Below are 19,454 nucleotides of genomic sequence, written 5' to 3' on the forward strand. Positions count from 1 at the left end.
AAGATCGTAACTCCACTGTAGGCATTTGTCACCTGTATCGAACAATACTGGTTCTGTTTTTGGTGAAAAAAAAAATTATATATATATATATATATATATATATATATAGGTAACAGCATATGCATAAAATATATTTAAATATAACGGAACAACATGCATAGGTATATGTATATGTAGATATATATATATATATGTAAATATGTATATATATATAAATATGTATATATAAATATGTACATATATATATATACATATATGTATATATATATATACATATATGTATATATATATACATATATGTATATATATATATATATATATATATATATATATAGATGCGGAAGCGCATGACACCAGCCGTGACGAGAACGACACCGCCACCACCGATGCATACGGGCTTACATCGAAACGCGCCCGAACCACAAATCCTGGAGTTGGTCTCGTTCGAGTCCGATATGCTGGAAATGGTCGAAAATATTTAGTTCAAGGAAGTGACGGAGAAGTTCCTGTCCGACCTCAAGAATGACGTAGAAAACATTACATCCTCTTAAGAAATCTTCGCATTAGCGGACAAAACCAGGAACATGTACAAGATGGAACCCGCCGAATATGGTGAGTTGCTAACTGAAAACATATCTGAGAAATTCAAATACGCGGACCGCAACACCGCCACCGAAATAGACAATGAATACACACAAGACTAGCTGACAAATTAAAAATAGGTAACCGAATAAATAAAGCTGGACCCAAAACGGCTTTCGTGACAATCAAGGACCACAAAGAAAACTTTCAAAATAACACAAAATGCAGGTTAAATTAACCCAAACAAAACCTCAAATGGGACGAGTGAGCAAGGCTATGCTTGACCGCATCAATGCAGACACCAGATCATTGACAAGTGTGAACCAGTGGAGAAATACCACGAGCGTACTGGAATGGTTTAACAATTTACAGGAAAAGAGCGGTCTCACCTTTCTGGTCTTCTATATTGTTGATTTTTAACCCTCGATAAGCAAGGATCTCCCACACAAATGTTTAGCATGGGCCAAAGCATACACCAGAATCAGTGATACCGAATACGAGACTATCATGCACGCAAGGCGATCTCTCCTTCACGATCACGAGGGCAAGGCTTGGGAGAAGAGAGACACGGGTAACCAATTCGACGTCTCAATGGGTGCGTTTGACAGCGGAAGTTGTGAATTGGTGGTAATATTCATTTTGAACGAACTGGAGAAAAACCACAACATCAATAGTTTGAAACTCAGCAGAGACGATGGGCTAGCAGTAATGAGGTCATGCTCAGGCAGCAAAGCAGACAGAATACGAAAAGCCCTAATCAAGATTTTCCATACATGCAGACTAAACATCACTGTCCAAACGAACTTGAAAACAGTCGACTTCCTTGACGTCACTTTGAACATGAATACCGGCGAGTACCAGCCCTACGGAACACCAAACAACGAACCAATCTACATAAGCGAACACTCGAACCACACGCCCGCAATCATAAAGAGCATACCGCCAGCCATCGTAAGAACAGTCTCTGGTCTATCATCTAACCAGGATGCATTCAAGAATGCAGCGCCCACCTTCAATCATGCCCTCCTGTGAGCTGGATACAACTATACTATCAAATACCAAAACAAGAAAAAACGAAAACACCAAACAGAACGAGAAACGCAGGTCAAGAAAAATAACATGGTACAACCCCCCCCCCCCCCCATACAGCAAAAACGTAAAGACCAAAACGTTGGGGCAGACTTCCTAAAACTCATCGGCAAGCACTTCCCACCGACCAACAAGCTTTACAAAATCTTCAACAGATCAACAGTCAAAATAAGTTACAGCTGTATGAGAAACATGCAAGAAATCATCAAGTCACCCAACTCAAAAGTTATGAAAGAAACGAGCCAACCCCCCCCCCCCCAGGAAATATACATGCATCTGACGAGAAGTAGACAGTTGCCCACTACGCGGTAACTGCTTGATTAATGACGTCATTTATAAAGCCACCGTCACGTCAGGCACCGACAACGCGTCATACGTAGGCCTCGCGAGCGGAGAATATAAGAAGAGATACAACAACCACACCAAATCATTCCGACACGACCGATATAAGAAAGAAACGGAACTCTCTAAACACATCTGGCAATTCAAGGAGAAAAAGCCGAATATTCAATACACTGGGAACTTGTGTCACATTCCAATAGGCACAAGCGGCAGTCTGGTTTATGCAATCTTTGCATAGGCGAAAAGCTCAAAATAATCACCCTCAAAGGCAACACGCTCAACTAGAAAAGTGAGCTCATCTCTACCTGTAGACTTGGCAACAGACACAAAAGGAGACCACAAGCCGTGTCAAACCAAAACGGTAGTTCGTGGAATAGTGACCCATACTTCATTACGGATCAGTACGCCTGGCGATCGCTGTACAACTACCTGTACAAGCGTGAAACTCCGAGTAGCAATGAACATATAGGTATATAAATAAATATGTAAAAAAAATGGTAGGTTACAATTAGGCCGGAAAAAATGTGTGAAAGCATATGAATTGCAAACCTGATGATCCATTATGTTGCAAGTAGAGCGCTGACTTCACCTGTTCACTTACAGCAGGAATCCAGGATTACCAACTTAGTACATAATTGATGATTCCCATAGTCTTTAGTTTTTTTCTTTGTAAAGTCTGATGGCAAAAACAACGTATAAATAAGACATTTAAATGTAGTACATGTCATGTTTCAACTTGAAGACGAAACAATGTCAATCAACAATTTGCTTTGGTGTAATGCTGTCGGTCAAAAAGGCAAATATATAGTCAATTGAATTTGCTATGTACGAATTAATGTCAATCAAGAACCTTTTCAAGTCATGCAGTCAATTTTGTAGCTACTTCACTACTATTGATACCGGTTTGCATATATTTTTATTTTTACTTTATGTTCATACCTTTAATACAATCAGCCCTGTGAATTATGGTCCATACCACATGAGTGTGATGGTTGGGATATTACGGAGGGACTCCCAAAGAGAGAGAATAAATAGTTACACGTTATTATACTTTAGCCATCTCGCATATTCCTCATTTCGGCCCTGCCTGGCTTTACAGGTAGCCGTTGCTGAAACATAACAGGCCCATTTCTGAACATTGAACCTGTTTACGATATAAGTCTATAATCTAGGATAATTTGCAGCTTCATAGCTTATTCAAGTAACCTGCAGCATTATATATTGCAAGATTGTTTAACAGTTATTACGAATTTAAATTCAAATTTAATTCCCTGTTGACACGGTACGTGTGTAGCCGTAAGATATATTACACCGTAATGCAAAGAGAGGCCTATGGAACGTATGGAATAACGATGATGCTGATGATGATTATACTAAAGTTGAGTCTCCTTAAATACTAGTCATCTTTTCATCAATGGAACTCAATCTTTTACACAGGAGAAACACACGAGTGTTTACAGACAAGTTGTAAAACTATACCTTTAATTCTCCGACGAAAACCTCCAAGCAGCAATTACTCCGCCGTACCTTGTTGGTCATATTTCATTGTCAGCACCATTTAGTTACACTGGATACACAATAACTTCACATAACTTGTTTTATAAGATACCAATATACGTTTTACACAGCAGCCGATCCTTGCAACGATTGTTTGCACACGGATTCAGTGTACACACATACTCTATCATTGACACTGCGTCATTAGGTCAAACTGCAATCGTAAATCGTCTGTGTGTTTATATCGTCCCTGGAGTTTCCCTTTTGCAGTGTTATACTTTATACCGTTTCACTTTCTGCTGTGAGCGGAGACTAGACACAGTGTTTGAAGATATACACTATCAGCGCATTGAGAGGGGCTAAACGAATGTTGTTAATGTTGTATGGAAATTACTATGAACGGCTGTTACAAGCTGGGGTAAGCATAGTACAGTTATGTCTGTTAACTCTAAGCATCCACTTCTTTATACTGTAAGATAACGATTCTAAACATTAATACGCTTTCATATGTACAACCACAGGGAGTTGGCTGTAGTAATTTAAGCAGGTAAGTGAACGGGGAACCTACATCCTGTTTTCTCTCTTCAATACTTTCTTTTTAAATGTTATTCAGCATTCCGCTTCGTTGTAACATACTTACTGCCTCGCGTTGTGCTATATCTGTGTGATGTTTGTGTGTGTATGTTGCTGTAAATGTCTATTTGTCCGCATGACGTCCCAAACAGACATAGTTATAAAAACGGGGGGGGGGGTACGTTTTGGTCACAAAAAGGTAGATTTCAAAACCGAATTTCTATAAGAATTAAATATCGAAATGAGAGGACATTTGTATGGTCGGATGGAAACAAAATATGAACGCTTAGGGAATAGGTACCCCAATCTCTCACCAGAACAACTCTCTCGATAAAACTAAATATGACAGACAGCAAAAACAATAACGATTCAACTTTCATCATACTTGAGGAAATGTAGATCTTCAAGAACTGTGTTCTTATTAATTATAAGCTTACACTCTTTTCAAAGGGACTGTGTGCTAAGAATGGAAACGTTTCTGAAAAAGGCTTACTTTAATCTGTACAACTAACAGCACTTGAAAGGAACTTTGTTGTAATGATGGCAACGTATCCTGAAGAAATGCTCACTTTAATGTGTACGACTTACAGCATATTATAAGCAATACCATAAATTATTCTCTTTGAGGGTATGGGAGAGAAGAGGGGGGTAGGGTTGATGACAATTATGATAATGTGGGTGAAAACCACATCATAATAGCCTGTTGTATGGTAGAAAAATATTTTGCTACAACACCGTTGCATTTTGATCAAATTCTAAATACAGAGAACCATAACAGTTAAAGACACATTAAAAACGTGTGAAATTGCAAGGACTCATAGACAATTAAGGAGACCATAATAGGTAAGTGGAGGTTTAAAAGAGCATTTACCGGTATGACATCACTTACCACCTACTAAGATCTACTTCGGGGAAGAATAATTGTAATCCTGTCACTGTAGGTTCCATTCATTGAAAAATATGAGTTTAGTGACACGATAATGAGATGGGGTTCTCAACTAATTTTGCAAGTTTTCTTTTCATATTTTGTGCCACAGGAATCTAACTTTAATAGAAATGAAAGATCAGTTAAGTTCATCAGAGGATAAAGTAAAGAGGCCTAGTCTGAAGTCTAGTCCTGAAGGTTTAGTCTTGGTTAGGTATAGTCTACGAAAACAAAGGAACATAACAGATATTCGCCTTTTCAATACTATAAATCCTTGGAATGCTCCTTTAAGGCCCAATGAACGAAGCCGTCAGCTCCTCTATACTGGTATTGATGTTGATCGATTGTTTTGTAACTCAACAAAGCCGATTTGTTTTTAATTTCTTATTTACAACAGAGCCCCTTGACTGACTTTCAGCATCATTTGTGCTTGACAATGCTTTACTAAATTGTTTACTTGTCATTTGCCGCCATCAAGTTGTAATGCTTCCCCATTGAGGTGTGTGTTGCCTCTGAAGAACTGACAAAATGGTCCCTATAATTAATGGAATAGTCCAGTTGTTTTTTATGATTAACATCATCTGCTTAAAGAGGTCTTTCTCTCAAACATTAAAAGTGTTACAAAATACAACTTGAAGAGAGAGCAGTGGGATATTCATTATTAGTTCAACTTTCCTATTAGATATGCTTATACAGACCTAAATATGAGGGAATGTGGCGTAATCCATGAACTCTCCCCCGTAACAACTTTTCTGACCTATGACCCGACAATTTGCCTGTATCTACGCACACCGCACAGTGGACTCTATTGTTTATATGTAAGACTGTAATACTACCTACTAAAACAGTGGTCCCTATTGTTTTGATGTGGAGCACCCTTCAATTTAAGTTACCCTTAGCGTCGCCTCTGCACACACGCCGTCTAACCACTATAAGAACAACTCTCATTTGAACTTCTTAACCATCATTATTTATATTCATTTTGACGAAGCAATCGAGTTTGAGAACTTCGTAATATCCAATGTCGATCTTAAGTAAAGAAATGGTTTCTCTCACGTGAAATAGAGCCAAATTGTAGTTCAAATGCGTGTTCGTTAGGCTAGTATTTGCAACGTTACTTTCTCTGTTGTATACATATTGTGTAATAGGCTTGTAAGCTAATCGTAAACGATCGCTTACGAAGAGTTTGTATGCATTATGTTTAATTTAATATTTAATTGATTGTTTTCTAAACCACTCAGATTCCTTAGTACGTGCTTCAAATGTTACGTTTATAGCATGTTTGCTAGTTCTTTTAGTGTAAAGTATATTCATTGAGGGCATGTTTGTGAATACCTTACACTGTCTATGTAGAAATAACTTGCTAAGTTCTTGTGAAAGAGCTCCACCTAAGATGGCGGTCCCCATGTATCGTTAGAGTTGTGTGCATTATATATTGTATCCAAAATGGCTGCGCCCATGCACCGTTGAGATTGTTGATTCAATATATAATTCTTGTACTGAATATTATGCTGAATATCTGAAATTATGTAACGATGTTATAGTATGTCCTCTATGAACATCTCGGAGGTTATTTACCTGCATTTTCAGTTGTTTATCTAAAGTTAACGTACAGTTTGCGGTCTCGTGTTTTAGTTATTAAGTTTTCGTATCAGTCGAGGGTAAATCGACATGGATAGGTACGTTGTGTTAAGTGGTTACTACAATGCAATTGTGGTTGTTTAGAGACAGACGTGCCATAACCTAAGTGTTAACTCCACTACTTGTTTAATTCTAAAGTGTTTATTTTATGAATTCTTGAAGGTGTGATCCATTCGTTAATTACCATGTGTCATAGCCATTTATTATTCATGAGATATTTTCAGTCGTTTCATAGACCTATTTAACTGTTGATTGTCTGAGGTTTCATATATGTACATGTTCTTATGATTTCTTTTCATATTTTATATCAGTTATCATGGCTATCGAATCCGTCCGGTGACCGTTGTACCACCGTCCTCTTTAACGTCCTCTGTTACATGCTCTAGTATTATGTGCTTTTATTTACTTTACTGGCTCTAATACCCAGTAATGGCCTTACAACCCCAATTAATTGGAGCAGAACAAGTCATAGGTTTTGACTCTTCTTTCGTGTTGCACCTACGGCATCACATAAATTATAGTTTAAAATGCCTCAGAATGCGTGGTTTGACAACTACATTGTCAGTTATTTTTTCTGGGGGAGGACCCCCAAAGGACGCGTATATGGGAGTCGCCTTCAATGGCTTCACGGCAGTAACATACATAATCCTTAATTCGCTTTAGATCCTATCATACAGGTGAAGCGAACCGCGGATGGCGGGGGAAATTACCGGATTTAGGGTCCTTCGCTTTGAACTCACAAGTGTTCTTGCGTTGAAACAACGGCTGATTATTTATTACACAAACTCTACAAAATGATAAATATACAAATGAAGAATAAGTCATGACACATGACAATATACAGTAAATGGCATACTGAACTTAAATGGTTTCACGGACTCTATCTATTTAAAACTATCGTGACTCGGGGAAAACCTTAATTCAAATATACCATACTACGAACTATGCACAGAACCTATGCTCAAACTAAACAACAGAACTCTATCTGTACCATAAATACTAAATCCACGTAATATTAATACAACGTAGCACTCGTACAATACTGTATAAAAATGTAAAAAGTGTATAAAGAACAATGTAAAATGAACATTATGATATAATCTGCATAAATAATACAATATTTTTGCCAACAGGGGAGGAATTTTGTCACCTTCGTAATGGTCAGGGCAACACATGCCAGTTGCAACACATTATAGGCCTTTTCACCGTACTGTTCCTAGACAGCAGGAATTTACACCTCCTGAACCCACAAACTCTCAAGAGTCTTGTCACTCTATAACTATCCAAAAAGGCTAAGATTAAAGGACAAACTCTGAGACAACTCTATAGTAACAACAGTAACAATCATGTTCAAGATACAAATACGTATACGCTCTCTACACTGCGAGCAGTACAATTCTCAAATACAGGTACAATAAATAATACACTTCACTGTCAATTACTACAGTATAATAATACGCAATACTGTACACGTGCTTCACGATACACAAGACACGCTATAAACCCGTAGGACCAAGGTCCAAATACACAACCTAACATGTACTCTGTACGGTGAAGTACCGCCTAGCCAAACACTTAAAATTTGATTCTATTAATTAACAATAGGGGTACGTACGGCATTTAACAATAATACTATGTATTACTTAATCCCTTACTACAATGAAGTCAGCTCGCTCGCGATAAAGAAGAAGAAGAAGACTCTACGCTCGCGGTAAAGGAGATCGCGGACATCAAGACTCCATCAACGCTAGCTCGCTATATATATGATAGGTCCGCCATCGTGGAAACCAGTGGCTTCGAGCCAGAAGCCGAACCATCCAAAACCTGAGGCATCCTGCCTCTAAAAAGAGGGACATCTCCTCACGGACTCCAGATATACAGATATAGGTATAGTAGTACATATAGAAATATGATGAAGCAATAAAATTACGAAGTACTAAGGGGTTTACGAGGCGAACCCCGGAGCTCTGCAGAGACGTTGCTCGCCATACAACAACGTATCCAGAACTGAAGAATACACACGTGCAAACAACTAACGCTACAACTGACTGTTACAAACTATTACGTAATACATGTAAATACTCAACGGGTGCATACAACAAAATTTCACTTTACTACACAGGCATAATAGTTCATACCCCTCCCTTCAAATCCAATGCCCGCTACATAATATTTTAGGAAGAAACTCTTAAAAGAATTGTCTGGTGAAACTTTCATGCATTGTCCACATCATTATTATTTTTCTCTTTATAACTATGTGAAAATTGGCACCATTTAACGTTTTCTTCTTGTAGAAAGGAACATAGTGTTAAGTCGGGATACTCCGGCTCAATAAGTTCGGGCTCCGTTATTAAATAAGTATAATGAACAACAGATAAAGAGAAACTCCAGACATAGATATAATTGTAGAATGTAAGCTTTATTGCTGGAGTGTATCTGAACTACACTCTCTGAAGTCTGGAATCTTAGTCTTTTACATACTAAAAAACTACAGTATTTATGTCATTACAACTTCCTGTGAATGGGCAATAACCTCTCTGTGACATTAACTCTTGGTCACAGAGTCTTTTACTTATAATTAATAAGGCACATAGGAGATTGCTATGACTAACCACATTTATAATACACATGAGATGCAACAGGTTGTCATCTGTGGTTAAGCATGAATAGTTCATGGAATTAAGACAAATGGGGCTCCTACGAATATGATGTGGGTGTAGGGGTGAATAAGTCATGAACAGGAAGTAAGTAGTTACTCTTAAGACAAAGAAGCATGGAAGCAACTGTTTAAAGTAATATGCTGGGGATATAACTACATACTACATTACAATAGCATTGCACATAATACACTCTCACACTCAAACCGTTCATCTGAAATAAAATTCACGGATTAACTTTACATTAATTGGAAGATTCTAATAATATTACTTGAAAGTATTGGAACATCGAAAGGTGAAGGGCGAATTACTATAACAGTTTCCTTGGTACTGATGCATAGTTCTACACAAGGCCTCGCCAACCTACGTAATTGAAAAAATGTAGTACCAGGAAGCTTAGGTTTCGTACAACTGTTCAATTATAACTGTACAGTGAACATTCTTCGCATTGGAGCTGGACAGACCAATGTAAACAACTAAGAGTGTGCTGGTCAAACGTATCTTGTGTTACACAAGGACCACGAAATGATGCACTACATATAAGCCGGCTTTAACTTTTTCATAAACAATATCTAATTAAAAAGAAATTTCACCGAAAAATAAGGAATAAAAAATCTGTATTCAAACGTCGTTTTTGTTGTGACTACTGTAGGAACTGTATGCAGCGTGGGTTATGTCGCAATTTGCACTTGCCCAGATGACGTTCGCTACTGTTGAAAGTATATTTGCAGTATCAATCCTTATCGATTAAAAAATCGTTTCTCTGTCAAACGGAATATTAGCGTTCTAATTCTTTGAAAACATGTTTCAAAATTATTTGTCATTTTTTAAGAAAACTTCTAAGGGCTTCTACACAATTCTTTCAAGGGAATCTATGGCGCAAGAAAGCGGGAAATATTACGTACAAAACTAGATATGCTTTACTTACGAAATACATTACACGGTTTAATTTAAAAATACATACTTTACATATTTATATACATTTATACACATATATATTTTCAGAAAATTACATTTTAATTATTAATTGTTGTACGTAATACATTCCGCTTTCTCGCGCCATAGGAATCTCATTCTTTGTATGTTGTTACCGATCTAAAAGCATACAATTACTCTATTTATTTAAACAAAGCTCGAATTTCCTTTGGAGCAGTCAAACGATTTCGCACGCAAGTAAACGTCAGTGAATTAGCGCCCTCCTATGTAAAGCTAAAATTGATCAGTCAGAGGTTCGAGATAATAAGAATGTATGAAATCCTTTTCAGAGGTCCTTAATGGCACGGATTACTATCGTGAATGTAAAGCGCGCCCCTACTTCCACCCTATTCTCAAAGAAAACATTCAAGAAATAGCAATCTGCATACCAACCTAGCTCAACTTGTACCAAACGTCAGGCGAACGTCAAATATGACCTTTTCCTCAGTCCTTGTTAAGGGTGGTTTTCGCTTTTATCTCCCAATTGAAAGGTATGTACAACAGGAATAAACTAAATTTCATATAGCAGATCATCTTCATTGATACAGAACATAATTCAGCACTCACTATTCCACTCACATATTGCCTTCTATATAAATATCACTGTCATATTGTCTCTCACCGCTGCTCCATAAATGCAACCGTTACTTATTTCTTATCAATTCTGAATGCCGGTGCGTTCTCCCTTTATAAAAGTAAGCTAACCGTAGTTAGTCGGCAAAGTTTGCTTGAGCGTTTCACCCAGCCTTGCAGTTGATTGAGATTACATGCGCTTCCACATTGTGTGTTTCACCTTCAATGGTTTACGAACTCCCTAATAATTTTGTGTCTGTCATACTAAAATAAAATGTATTAAGAAATAAGCTATTTTGAATTTGTGTTGTGGTGCTCTACACAGTTACACAAATCATTTGCTTAAAGCAGTATTTTAGCTGTCAGAAGACGCATTTAGTTACCTAAAGTAGTCAGCTAACGAAACGTGGGAAACGTACTGTTATTATCATATTAGGAAAATTCAAATAATACACAACGTTGTGGCAAAATATGAAAACAATATAAACAATTGATGTTTTCGATGATTAGGATTAAGAATGAACTGAATTGTTGTACTATTGTGTTTAAGAAATATAATGATATATCTTCTTTACCTCTTCGTTCTTCTTTCAGATCGTAGTAAATTTGCCTTTCTTTCTGACGTCAAGACGATTACCATGTTCATCGTTTCACTTCTAATCTTTTCTGTTGCTAGCAGTATCCTATACTTTCTCTACAAGAGGTGAGCTTTGTTATTCCCGTTGACAGTAGACTGGTCATATTAATCCTAGGTAATTTTACATGTGGTGTTTGGAATATATTGTTGTGGTTTCCAAGTCAATTATGTTATTTGCGTAATAACCTATGTTTGCACAAGGACATACACATATATGCAACTTGTATTCACTTTCACATTGCCATTACTACATTCCTTTCGACAGCATACCGCTAGTTGGCACGTTATAGTTATAGATCAAACAGTGTTCTGTCTACGTGAAAGAATGATATTTGGTCTTCGTACTTTGACATAGGATCATACTAGAGAAATAATTCAATTTTGATCTAAGAAGAGAGTTGCAAAAGTTTAAGTCATGAGTAATATATGCTGTTATACGTTGATTGGTGAGGCGCCGTGAATATGCTTGATGCATCGAAACATGTTGTAGACATAGCTAGTGCAATGGACAAACGGAAGTGTATTTAGTCAATATGTTATATTGTGCAAATCTCATAATTTCGGCCATATACTCATTTCGACCATGCTGTATTGTAAAAACAAATGGATACTTCATCAAGTCTTAAATAACCAAAATAACAAACACTTGTGGTAATTTCTTTTTCTGAACTGAAATATTACTTTTGTCCCTATTTTATTCCTTGCTGGCGACACAAATACGCCATCGAGGATTAGGTAGAATGATAACCCCCTGTCAAAGTACATCTCAAACGAGTTTAGATGATGTCTCATTAAAAACTCATTCCTCGTTGGAAACCACTTGTTAGAAATTGATGTTGTTTATTACTATATACATATCTTTTAATAGATCAATAACGTTTGAGTAAACCTTATCATTACGTAGGGCTCCACCGCTGGATCATGTTTGTCATCAGTGTAAGGGACAGCTTGACCAGTATTACTCTATTGAAGGTGACGCCAAAACCATCATTGGACTAACGTGCTTTCCGTGTAAAAATGAATGGATAGTTGAAGACCTTGCTCGTCAAAGAGATCGTGAAGAGACTTCACGTTGCATCACCTTGAATGATACACGATATTATTATAGGGAACAGCAACAACGAAGAAACGCAGAAGGAGTTTTATTTACAAGACATGAAATTAACTTTCTTAAACATGGCGACCATATCAAATGGAAAAGATGTTCAGGGCTATATTACCACCACGCTATTGTTGTTGGTATCAATGGAAACAATTTCAATGTTATAGAATTTTCGAAGCATAAAAGTGCTGCTCTACAGAAAATTAAAATAAGGAAAAGTACAAAATCGTTTTCGGCAGAGGCAGAGGCAGATACGTTATATCGATTGGATTACGACGAAGATGATGTTTGGAAAGACGACGTTCAGATTGTTATTGCTCGGGCCTTTTATCTTCTGAACAAACGGGAAAACATTTCGTACAATGTGCTTAAGTACAATTGCGAGTCACTCTCCACCTTTTGCGTATGTGGTACAGCAATCACTCATCAGGGTCAGAGACTTAAGGAAAAGCTTAAAAAGGTGCCCTTTGGCTACATAGTGCAAAATTGGTTGTATTCGTAGATGGTGTACTTTAAATATGTAATATGTTCATGTGAGGTAGTGCCCATTAGGCTACCGATTATTTACGTAATGTGCATGTACTCTCTAGAATACTTTTGTTCTACTTGGCGTTCCATGTTCAGCGCTTGCGGTTTCGCTCAGTAAGCCCTGTTCGTTCTCTCTTTATTCTATTCATTACGAAATCACCTTGCTTTACGTTCAACGGCAGCCATATTGTATATTACTATTTTGTTCTCATTACCGTCATTTATTGAGAGATGTAGTTCATCAGCCAACATGTTAGAGGTAAATACTATCTTAACTGTATTTGATACTTTTCGTCTCTAATTAAGTAGTTTTGAAAGCGAGATTAGGCAAACTTTTCGTAGACCCACAGTCGGGCCTCGTAAACACTCGCTGTTCAAAGTGTGCATATACCGTACAACTTGTATTGTTCACCATATAGCTTCATTGTGTAAGGTACAGCGTGGTATTTCGTATAAACCCCGCAGATAGGCTGGTCTTTTTCAACTTAAATACATTTATCATCGGGCTTGTATCATGTAGATTTTATGTTCATTTTGTGGAGCAGATCCTTAAGATCATTATTTGGATAACGTTGTATGAGCATTATTGTTTTATTAACGGCAAAGGTTAAGTTAAGTAAAAGTATTTAAGACTGGGCCCTTTGTTTCGTTACTGGCCCAATATTATGTAAATATTGTATATATCGCTGACACGATTTCAGGTTAGCGCCCTCTTTTAGTAATTAAGATGGCAGCGCCCATGTGCGTTACACCAATGTACCGTATGGAGTTGTTTAGGCCTGAAGTTGTAACTGGTCTATTATACTAGAAGTTTTGCTTGTATTTTAGCTTGGATTGATATTACTCTCATGTTTATTTTATATTCTTTTATCTTATTTTATTGTTTTCTATTTTAAATTCTTTTCTCTTATTTTATTGTTTTCTTAACCTATTTGCCTGGTCTATATGCCAATAGCCTAGGGCTTAATTACTTACCTCTATGGGTTATATTATTATCTCATAAGGAAATGTACTGGTTTAATTGTATGTTGGTTAAAGCCACCTGTTTTCTATATTTATCAAAGACTGTTTCACGATTACGATGAAGGTTATACTTGTTGTAGTATAGAGATTGTTGGGCAGACGTGTCCTTGGATTTAAATATCCCTCTCTCATTGGTTAGTTGAGCGAAACTATGTTAACCTGACCCAAAATGGTCGCAGTTTAATGTATTGGTATTAGGTTTAACATAGGGTGTAGGCTTAAATGTCAGCCCTATTCAGTATAATTTTCTGCTATTGTTAGAGTTGCCTAATGGATATGTAAGAGTTCAGGTCATACAGTTACCAGTTATTTTCGTAAGATGTCTTGCCCATATATTTTCTTATTTTATACTTATTAGTTTTGTTCTTCCTTTTTATTTTGCAGTAGTTTACTCATCTCCAAGAGTAGATATTATCCACCGCCCTCTTACCATGCTTAAACATAACCCCCAATAAAGTTGCCACCACGTACGGAGAAGTACGGAATCTATTTGATTTGTTTTGTTTGTTCTTCCTTACTCTCTGTCATTACATTCAGATGAATAAAGAAAAGAGCTCATTAAAAAACACATTCATGGAGAGGTCGTGAGAGTACCGTTCCTTACACGGCGACCATCTAAAATGGAAAATATATAGAGAATTGTATTACCATTAAGCTATTGTTGTAGGTATCAAAAGAGACGATTTTCATGTTATATGTTTTTCAAAACATAGAACCGCCGCTTTACGGATAGTTCATACTAGGAATAGTACAACAATCTTTTGTTGCCATCGAATAGAATATTATCTCGATTTGAATACGATGAACTTGATGTTTAGTAATACGTTCGGTTTGTTTTAGTTCGTACTTTTTAACTTTCAACAAACTAAACTGCATTTGTTAACAATTTCTAAGGTACAATCGCAAATCACTTTACACGTTTTGCGTGTGTCCTATGGATACAGGGTGGGATATTTTTGCTGATGAAGATATGAAATACTCAAAGAACTCGTATGATGGTTATTATCAAAGCATATTGCCAGTTATCGGTACAAAGTAACTCGTTTGACGATTAGTACCTAAGCACATTGACTATAATCGGTACAAACTAACTTGTATTGTGGTTATGATTTACGCATGTAGCTAGGAATGATCTAAGCATGTAGCCATTTACATTGAAACGCATTCTAAATTATCTTGTTATCTACTGCATGTTTACTCTACTTTTCAACATTAAATGGAGAATGCAAATGGCATGTTATATTGATTAAAACACAAATTAAAACGGAAACTCGTCTTCTCTAGAACAAGATGCTTACTCAGATTTTTCATTTAATCTAACATTGGGTGGTCAGGTGGGGGCGGGGATGGTGGATGACAGCAAAATGCAGCTTGGAATTATTTAAAGGTCATTTGATGTAGAAGCAAAAGATAACTACCTCCGGGATGTAACTATGGTTCGCTGGATGGAGTAATGTAAACAACGACGTCATTTTTTTCCAGATGCATACCGTCTCAGTTATAACAATTATGTTGAAAGACCACAAAGCTGTCGACAAACTTTGACAATTTCACATTGCGTTTACGAGACATGACAGTGGTTAAAACTTGACAGCAAACTACTTTTTAAGCTTGGATTACATATGGTTCAATTTTGCTGTTTGCCCGCGAAGTTTTCAAGAGCCCAATGAATGTTGTTGCTACCAACTTTTGAAGACAATCGGATGAGGCTTTAACGACAAACATAACAAAAATATCAGTATTCATCTATGAGATCACATATGTCTGTTTGTTCAAATGCAATTAGTAGTAAGTTAAACATCAGAAGAATATACAATAAATCGTACATTACTTTGGTTGAAGGAAAGTTAGTCCAAACAGACATGTCAACAGCATTATCAACATAAATATTATACAATACCTTGGTTATAAGTTAACGGAGAGTACAACCTTTTCAGAGAAGCTGACCTCAATGATGTTACGGATAGGTTTTTTGAAGTTGTGAAGTTTTGTGAAGAATAACTGTGAAATAACCGTTGAAGCTAGCTTGTGACGAGGTCGATAATTAACGAACCATCCGACGCCAGATCAAACTATCCTGGTGTATAACTAGCACCACATTTGATTCCATTCTCCATGTACAAGAAAGGCGTTTGTGTCATATCATGCGTGTCATACCAAGTAAAAGCAAACCATCCCTTTGGAAGAGAGCATTGAATGATATCTCTTTCTACCAACACGAGGACTTGCTTTGGAGGACTTATGGTCGTCACTGTAACCTGTGTTTAATTACATTAAAGATGAAAATTTAAATATTCCTTATACATATATGAATGTGTTTAGTCCAACAGTAATATAATTTATACACATAATACAAATAACATATTTAAGAAATGCATATATTAGCATTAAGATTTTTTCAAATTTTGTCAAATGGTCAAGTGGTTTAGTCGGTGGACTTGCGATCTAAGGAAATGTTTAAGAAAGGTCATAAAAGAAAGAACCGGGGTACGAACTTGCAAACAATGAACCGACTTATCCACTCTGAACCTCAGTCCCCTTGTATCGATACTGTGACTGTGTGGTCATCTTCAGGTGTATATCACGATTTCCCTACAAGGTCATCTAAGGTTTGCAGGTTTGAGTCCTGGCCAGATCTTTACGTTATGTCCTTGGGCAATGCATTTTGTCTCCACTGACTATCCTCGCTCAGGTGTATAAATTTGCGATGTGCTATTTACTTACATATAATTTCGTGAGCCGAATCGTGGCTGCGTCCTATATGGGTGGTACCCAAAGGGACATGTATATGTCATACACTGTAGTGCCCAGGAGGGATCGTTTAAATTGGGCACACTTTAGTGAAAAGGTAAGACAAGTTACCAATGGCTAGGAGTTAAGTTGTGACAATAACAACAATTTATTTCCAGCAATTTTGTACAGTTCATGATGTTTAACAAAGTATAAACAAACATTGTGATATACAATGCAAAGAATAAATCATTCATTATGATAATGTATATACAATATTTTAGCTATAAAAATGCATGGAAAAGGAGAAAAGGGGAAGCGCAATGCTCATAGAATGTTTTCCCCATTTGAATATAATAAATATATACAAATACTGGAGAGAAATTGGTGAAAGGAAACAAAACTCCAAAATTAAATTAAATAATATCACGAAAGAAAAAAATACAGTAAATCAATACAGTAAAAACTGGAAGGAAGATATGGAGAGTTGTCAAGTGGTCATGGTCTTTATCATCTTTAAACCGTGAACTTTAAATTTCTAGAAGATTTATAATTGAAAGTTGAGAGTACTCTTGTTTCAAATGGGTTACTGCACGTTAAATTGATGAATTTCTGAATGATTATTGTTTTTATGTTGTTATAATAAGTTTACTTTTATGTTTGGGATAGTTGTATCATACGGTTTGGTGAATATGTAACATTTTGTTTTCTAGTTATAATACAGCCAACATATAGCATACTAATGATATATATGCAATATTATTTATTGTATACTAAATCTTGCTCCAGCACCAAGTACAGCATCAATAAACAATGCATCATCCAAACAGTCATTCCTAACTCATGTAGTCATTATCTGCCATTAATTTTAAAATTCTTACTAAATCAATGTTCAAAGCTCTGAGGTAATTTACCGCATATAGTGACTGTAGGTCCACTAAATTATGCAAAATTGTTGCCCACGGTAGCAAAGATACGCCAGGAATACATAATTTGATACTCTTTTTGGGTATACTTTGATGTGTCAGATTATTGAAGAAACTTCTGCCTGGATAATAATACACGTTCAAATATTGTTCTTTAAAATTTTGACCAAGGTTTGAAAAGTCTGTTAGCAACAGGTTTTCTGTCGTATTATATTTCGGAGTTTCTATTACAATTTATAGGCCTCGTTGACCTATGTTCTGTAATTATACTGTGAATCGCAATGTCAACATGAAATAGCTTCGTAACCTCACAACAGAGAACAAGGAATGTAATCAACATCTCTACCTATAATTATGAAAGAGGACATTTCAATAAAGCATAAACTTACCAATTGATAATAATATGTTACATAAACACTTACCAATTGTTAACAGTGTTGTTGTCAACACAGCGGTTACGAATGTATGAGCCATGATTGGGGAAGATGAAATTTGTTGAGTACTATTCTGTATTGTAATTTATTTGTATTACAAAGGATATTGGACAAGAAGACGGTAATCCAATGTCAAGAAAACAAACCATATTTGTTTGAAAGCGGGTGTCATTGTTAGTGTACTAATACAGGCAGCAGGTTATTTTAGTTCCCGAATAACGAATGATGCAAATACAATGTATACTCGAAATATAAAATCTATTTTCAGCTCAACTACATCAGAGACCCAACATTTTCTTGAAATAACGTTTCATTCAAATCTCTTTTCCAACATATGATTATTGTAGTTGCTTTGAATGGCTCGAAGTGAATTATGAAAGAAAGCTTTCTTGGTAGGTTTTAGACAATATTGCTCACTGTGGAACTGTCGGACGCTAGATAAGTTGTGTCAATAAATCAGATAACAAACATGGTTCCTGCAAAACCGAAAGGTTTAGACCAGACAGCAAAAAGGTTTGCCTTGCGATGGATTTTGTCGTAATTTTTCATGATACATCGAAATTTGTTCAATGGTCATCCAGGATATCCGATAAAGTCAATATTTGTCTGCAAAATAAAGAAAGTACTAGCTTAAGTTTATAGAGGCAATGACAGGGCGTTTTTTAAACTCTTCCTTTTTTAGAATGCTGTATGTTGAATGCGTCCTGAAAGGATATATGTTGTAAAATATAGTAAGTGCATGGTTTGATATTTCCAAATATGTCTATTCCTCTACTTTGAAGATGAGTAAAAGAAGTATTTGTGTGAAAACATCAGAAAATGTAGTAGTGTAGCGAATGGTGAAGGTGATAATTGCGTGATTCATCAATTTAGAAAATTTTTACACTCCTAGTTTAAGGACATAGCTTGTATGCACCTTACCATCCACTTGGGCCAAAATAAAGGTGATTTGTAGGATGAAAACAAAAGAGCGCCCCCTATACCAGTACTCTACACTACCTCATAACACTTATATAGCTTAATATTGTCTGTATAATATATTGGCTACGGGATACCATGTCAACCCTTACTCAAATTCCATATCTGGTTTTATATCTGGCTATATCTGGATAGATAAAGTTTGATATGGCCATATAAAGCCAGATATATCTTGATATAATTGTAATCCAGATATCCATATCAAGTTTGATATGGCCATATAAAGCCAGATATATATTGGT

General features: G+C 36.4%; 1 protein-coding gene and 1 long non-coding RNA gene across 4 annotated transcripts in view; one reads left to right on the forward strand and one right to left on the reverse strand.

Annotated features, from left to right (window-relative positions):
- LOC139982696 (uncharacterized) overlaps positions 1-3,616 on the reverse strand; it is a 14,024-nt gene extending 10,408 nt beyond the window's left edge. The window contains exons 1-2 of one of the 2 annotated variants that reach the window (XM_071995748.1): positions 3,493-3,616; positions 2,563-2,689 (exon numbers count right to left, since the gene is read on the reverse strand). In XM_071995748.1, the coding sequence (XP_071851849.1) occupies positions 2,563-2,574 (12 nt within the window). In that variant the 5' untranslated portion in view covers positions 2,575-2,689; positions 3,493-3,616. Of the gene's footprint in view, positions 1-2,562; positions 2,696-3,492 lie in introns of those variants that run through there. The other variant, XM_071995749.1, reaches the window with a different exon arrangement.
- A 112-nt stretch (positions 3,617-3,728) lies between these two features.
- Positions 3,729-15,123, forward strand: LOC139982697 (uncharacterized). Of its 2 annotated transcripts, none has more exons than XR_011798245.1 (4): positions 3,729-3,928; positions 11,449-11,557; positions 12,396-13,380; positions 14,529-14,633. It is a non-coding gene; the product is annotated as an uncharacterized lncRNA (long non-coding RNA). The 2 variants fall into 2 exon arrangements; XR_011798246.1 differs by lacking the exon at positions 14,529-14,633 and adding an exon at positions 14,682-15,123 and having other exon boundaries at positions 3,746-3,928; positions 12,396-13,126.
- The last annotated feature ends 4,331 nt before the right edge of the window (positions 15,124-19,454 follow it).

This window comes from Apostichopus japonicus, chromosome 16 (genome assembly GCF_037975245.1).
Source record: "Apostichopus japonicus isolate 1M-3 chromosome 16, ASM3797524v1, whole genome shotgun sequence".
In the NCBI taxonomy this organism is placed as follows: Eukaryota; Metazoa; Echinodermata; class Holothuroidea; order Aspidochirotida; family Stichopodidae; genus Apostichopus; species Apostichopus japonicus.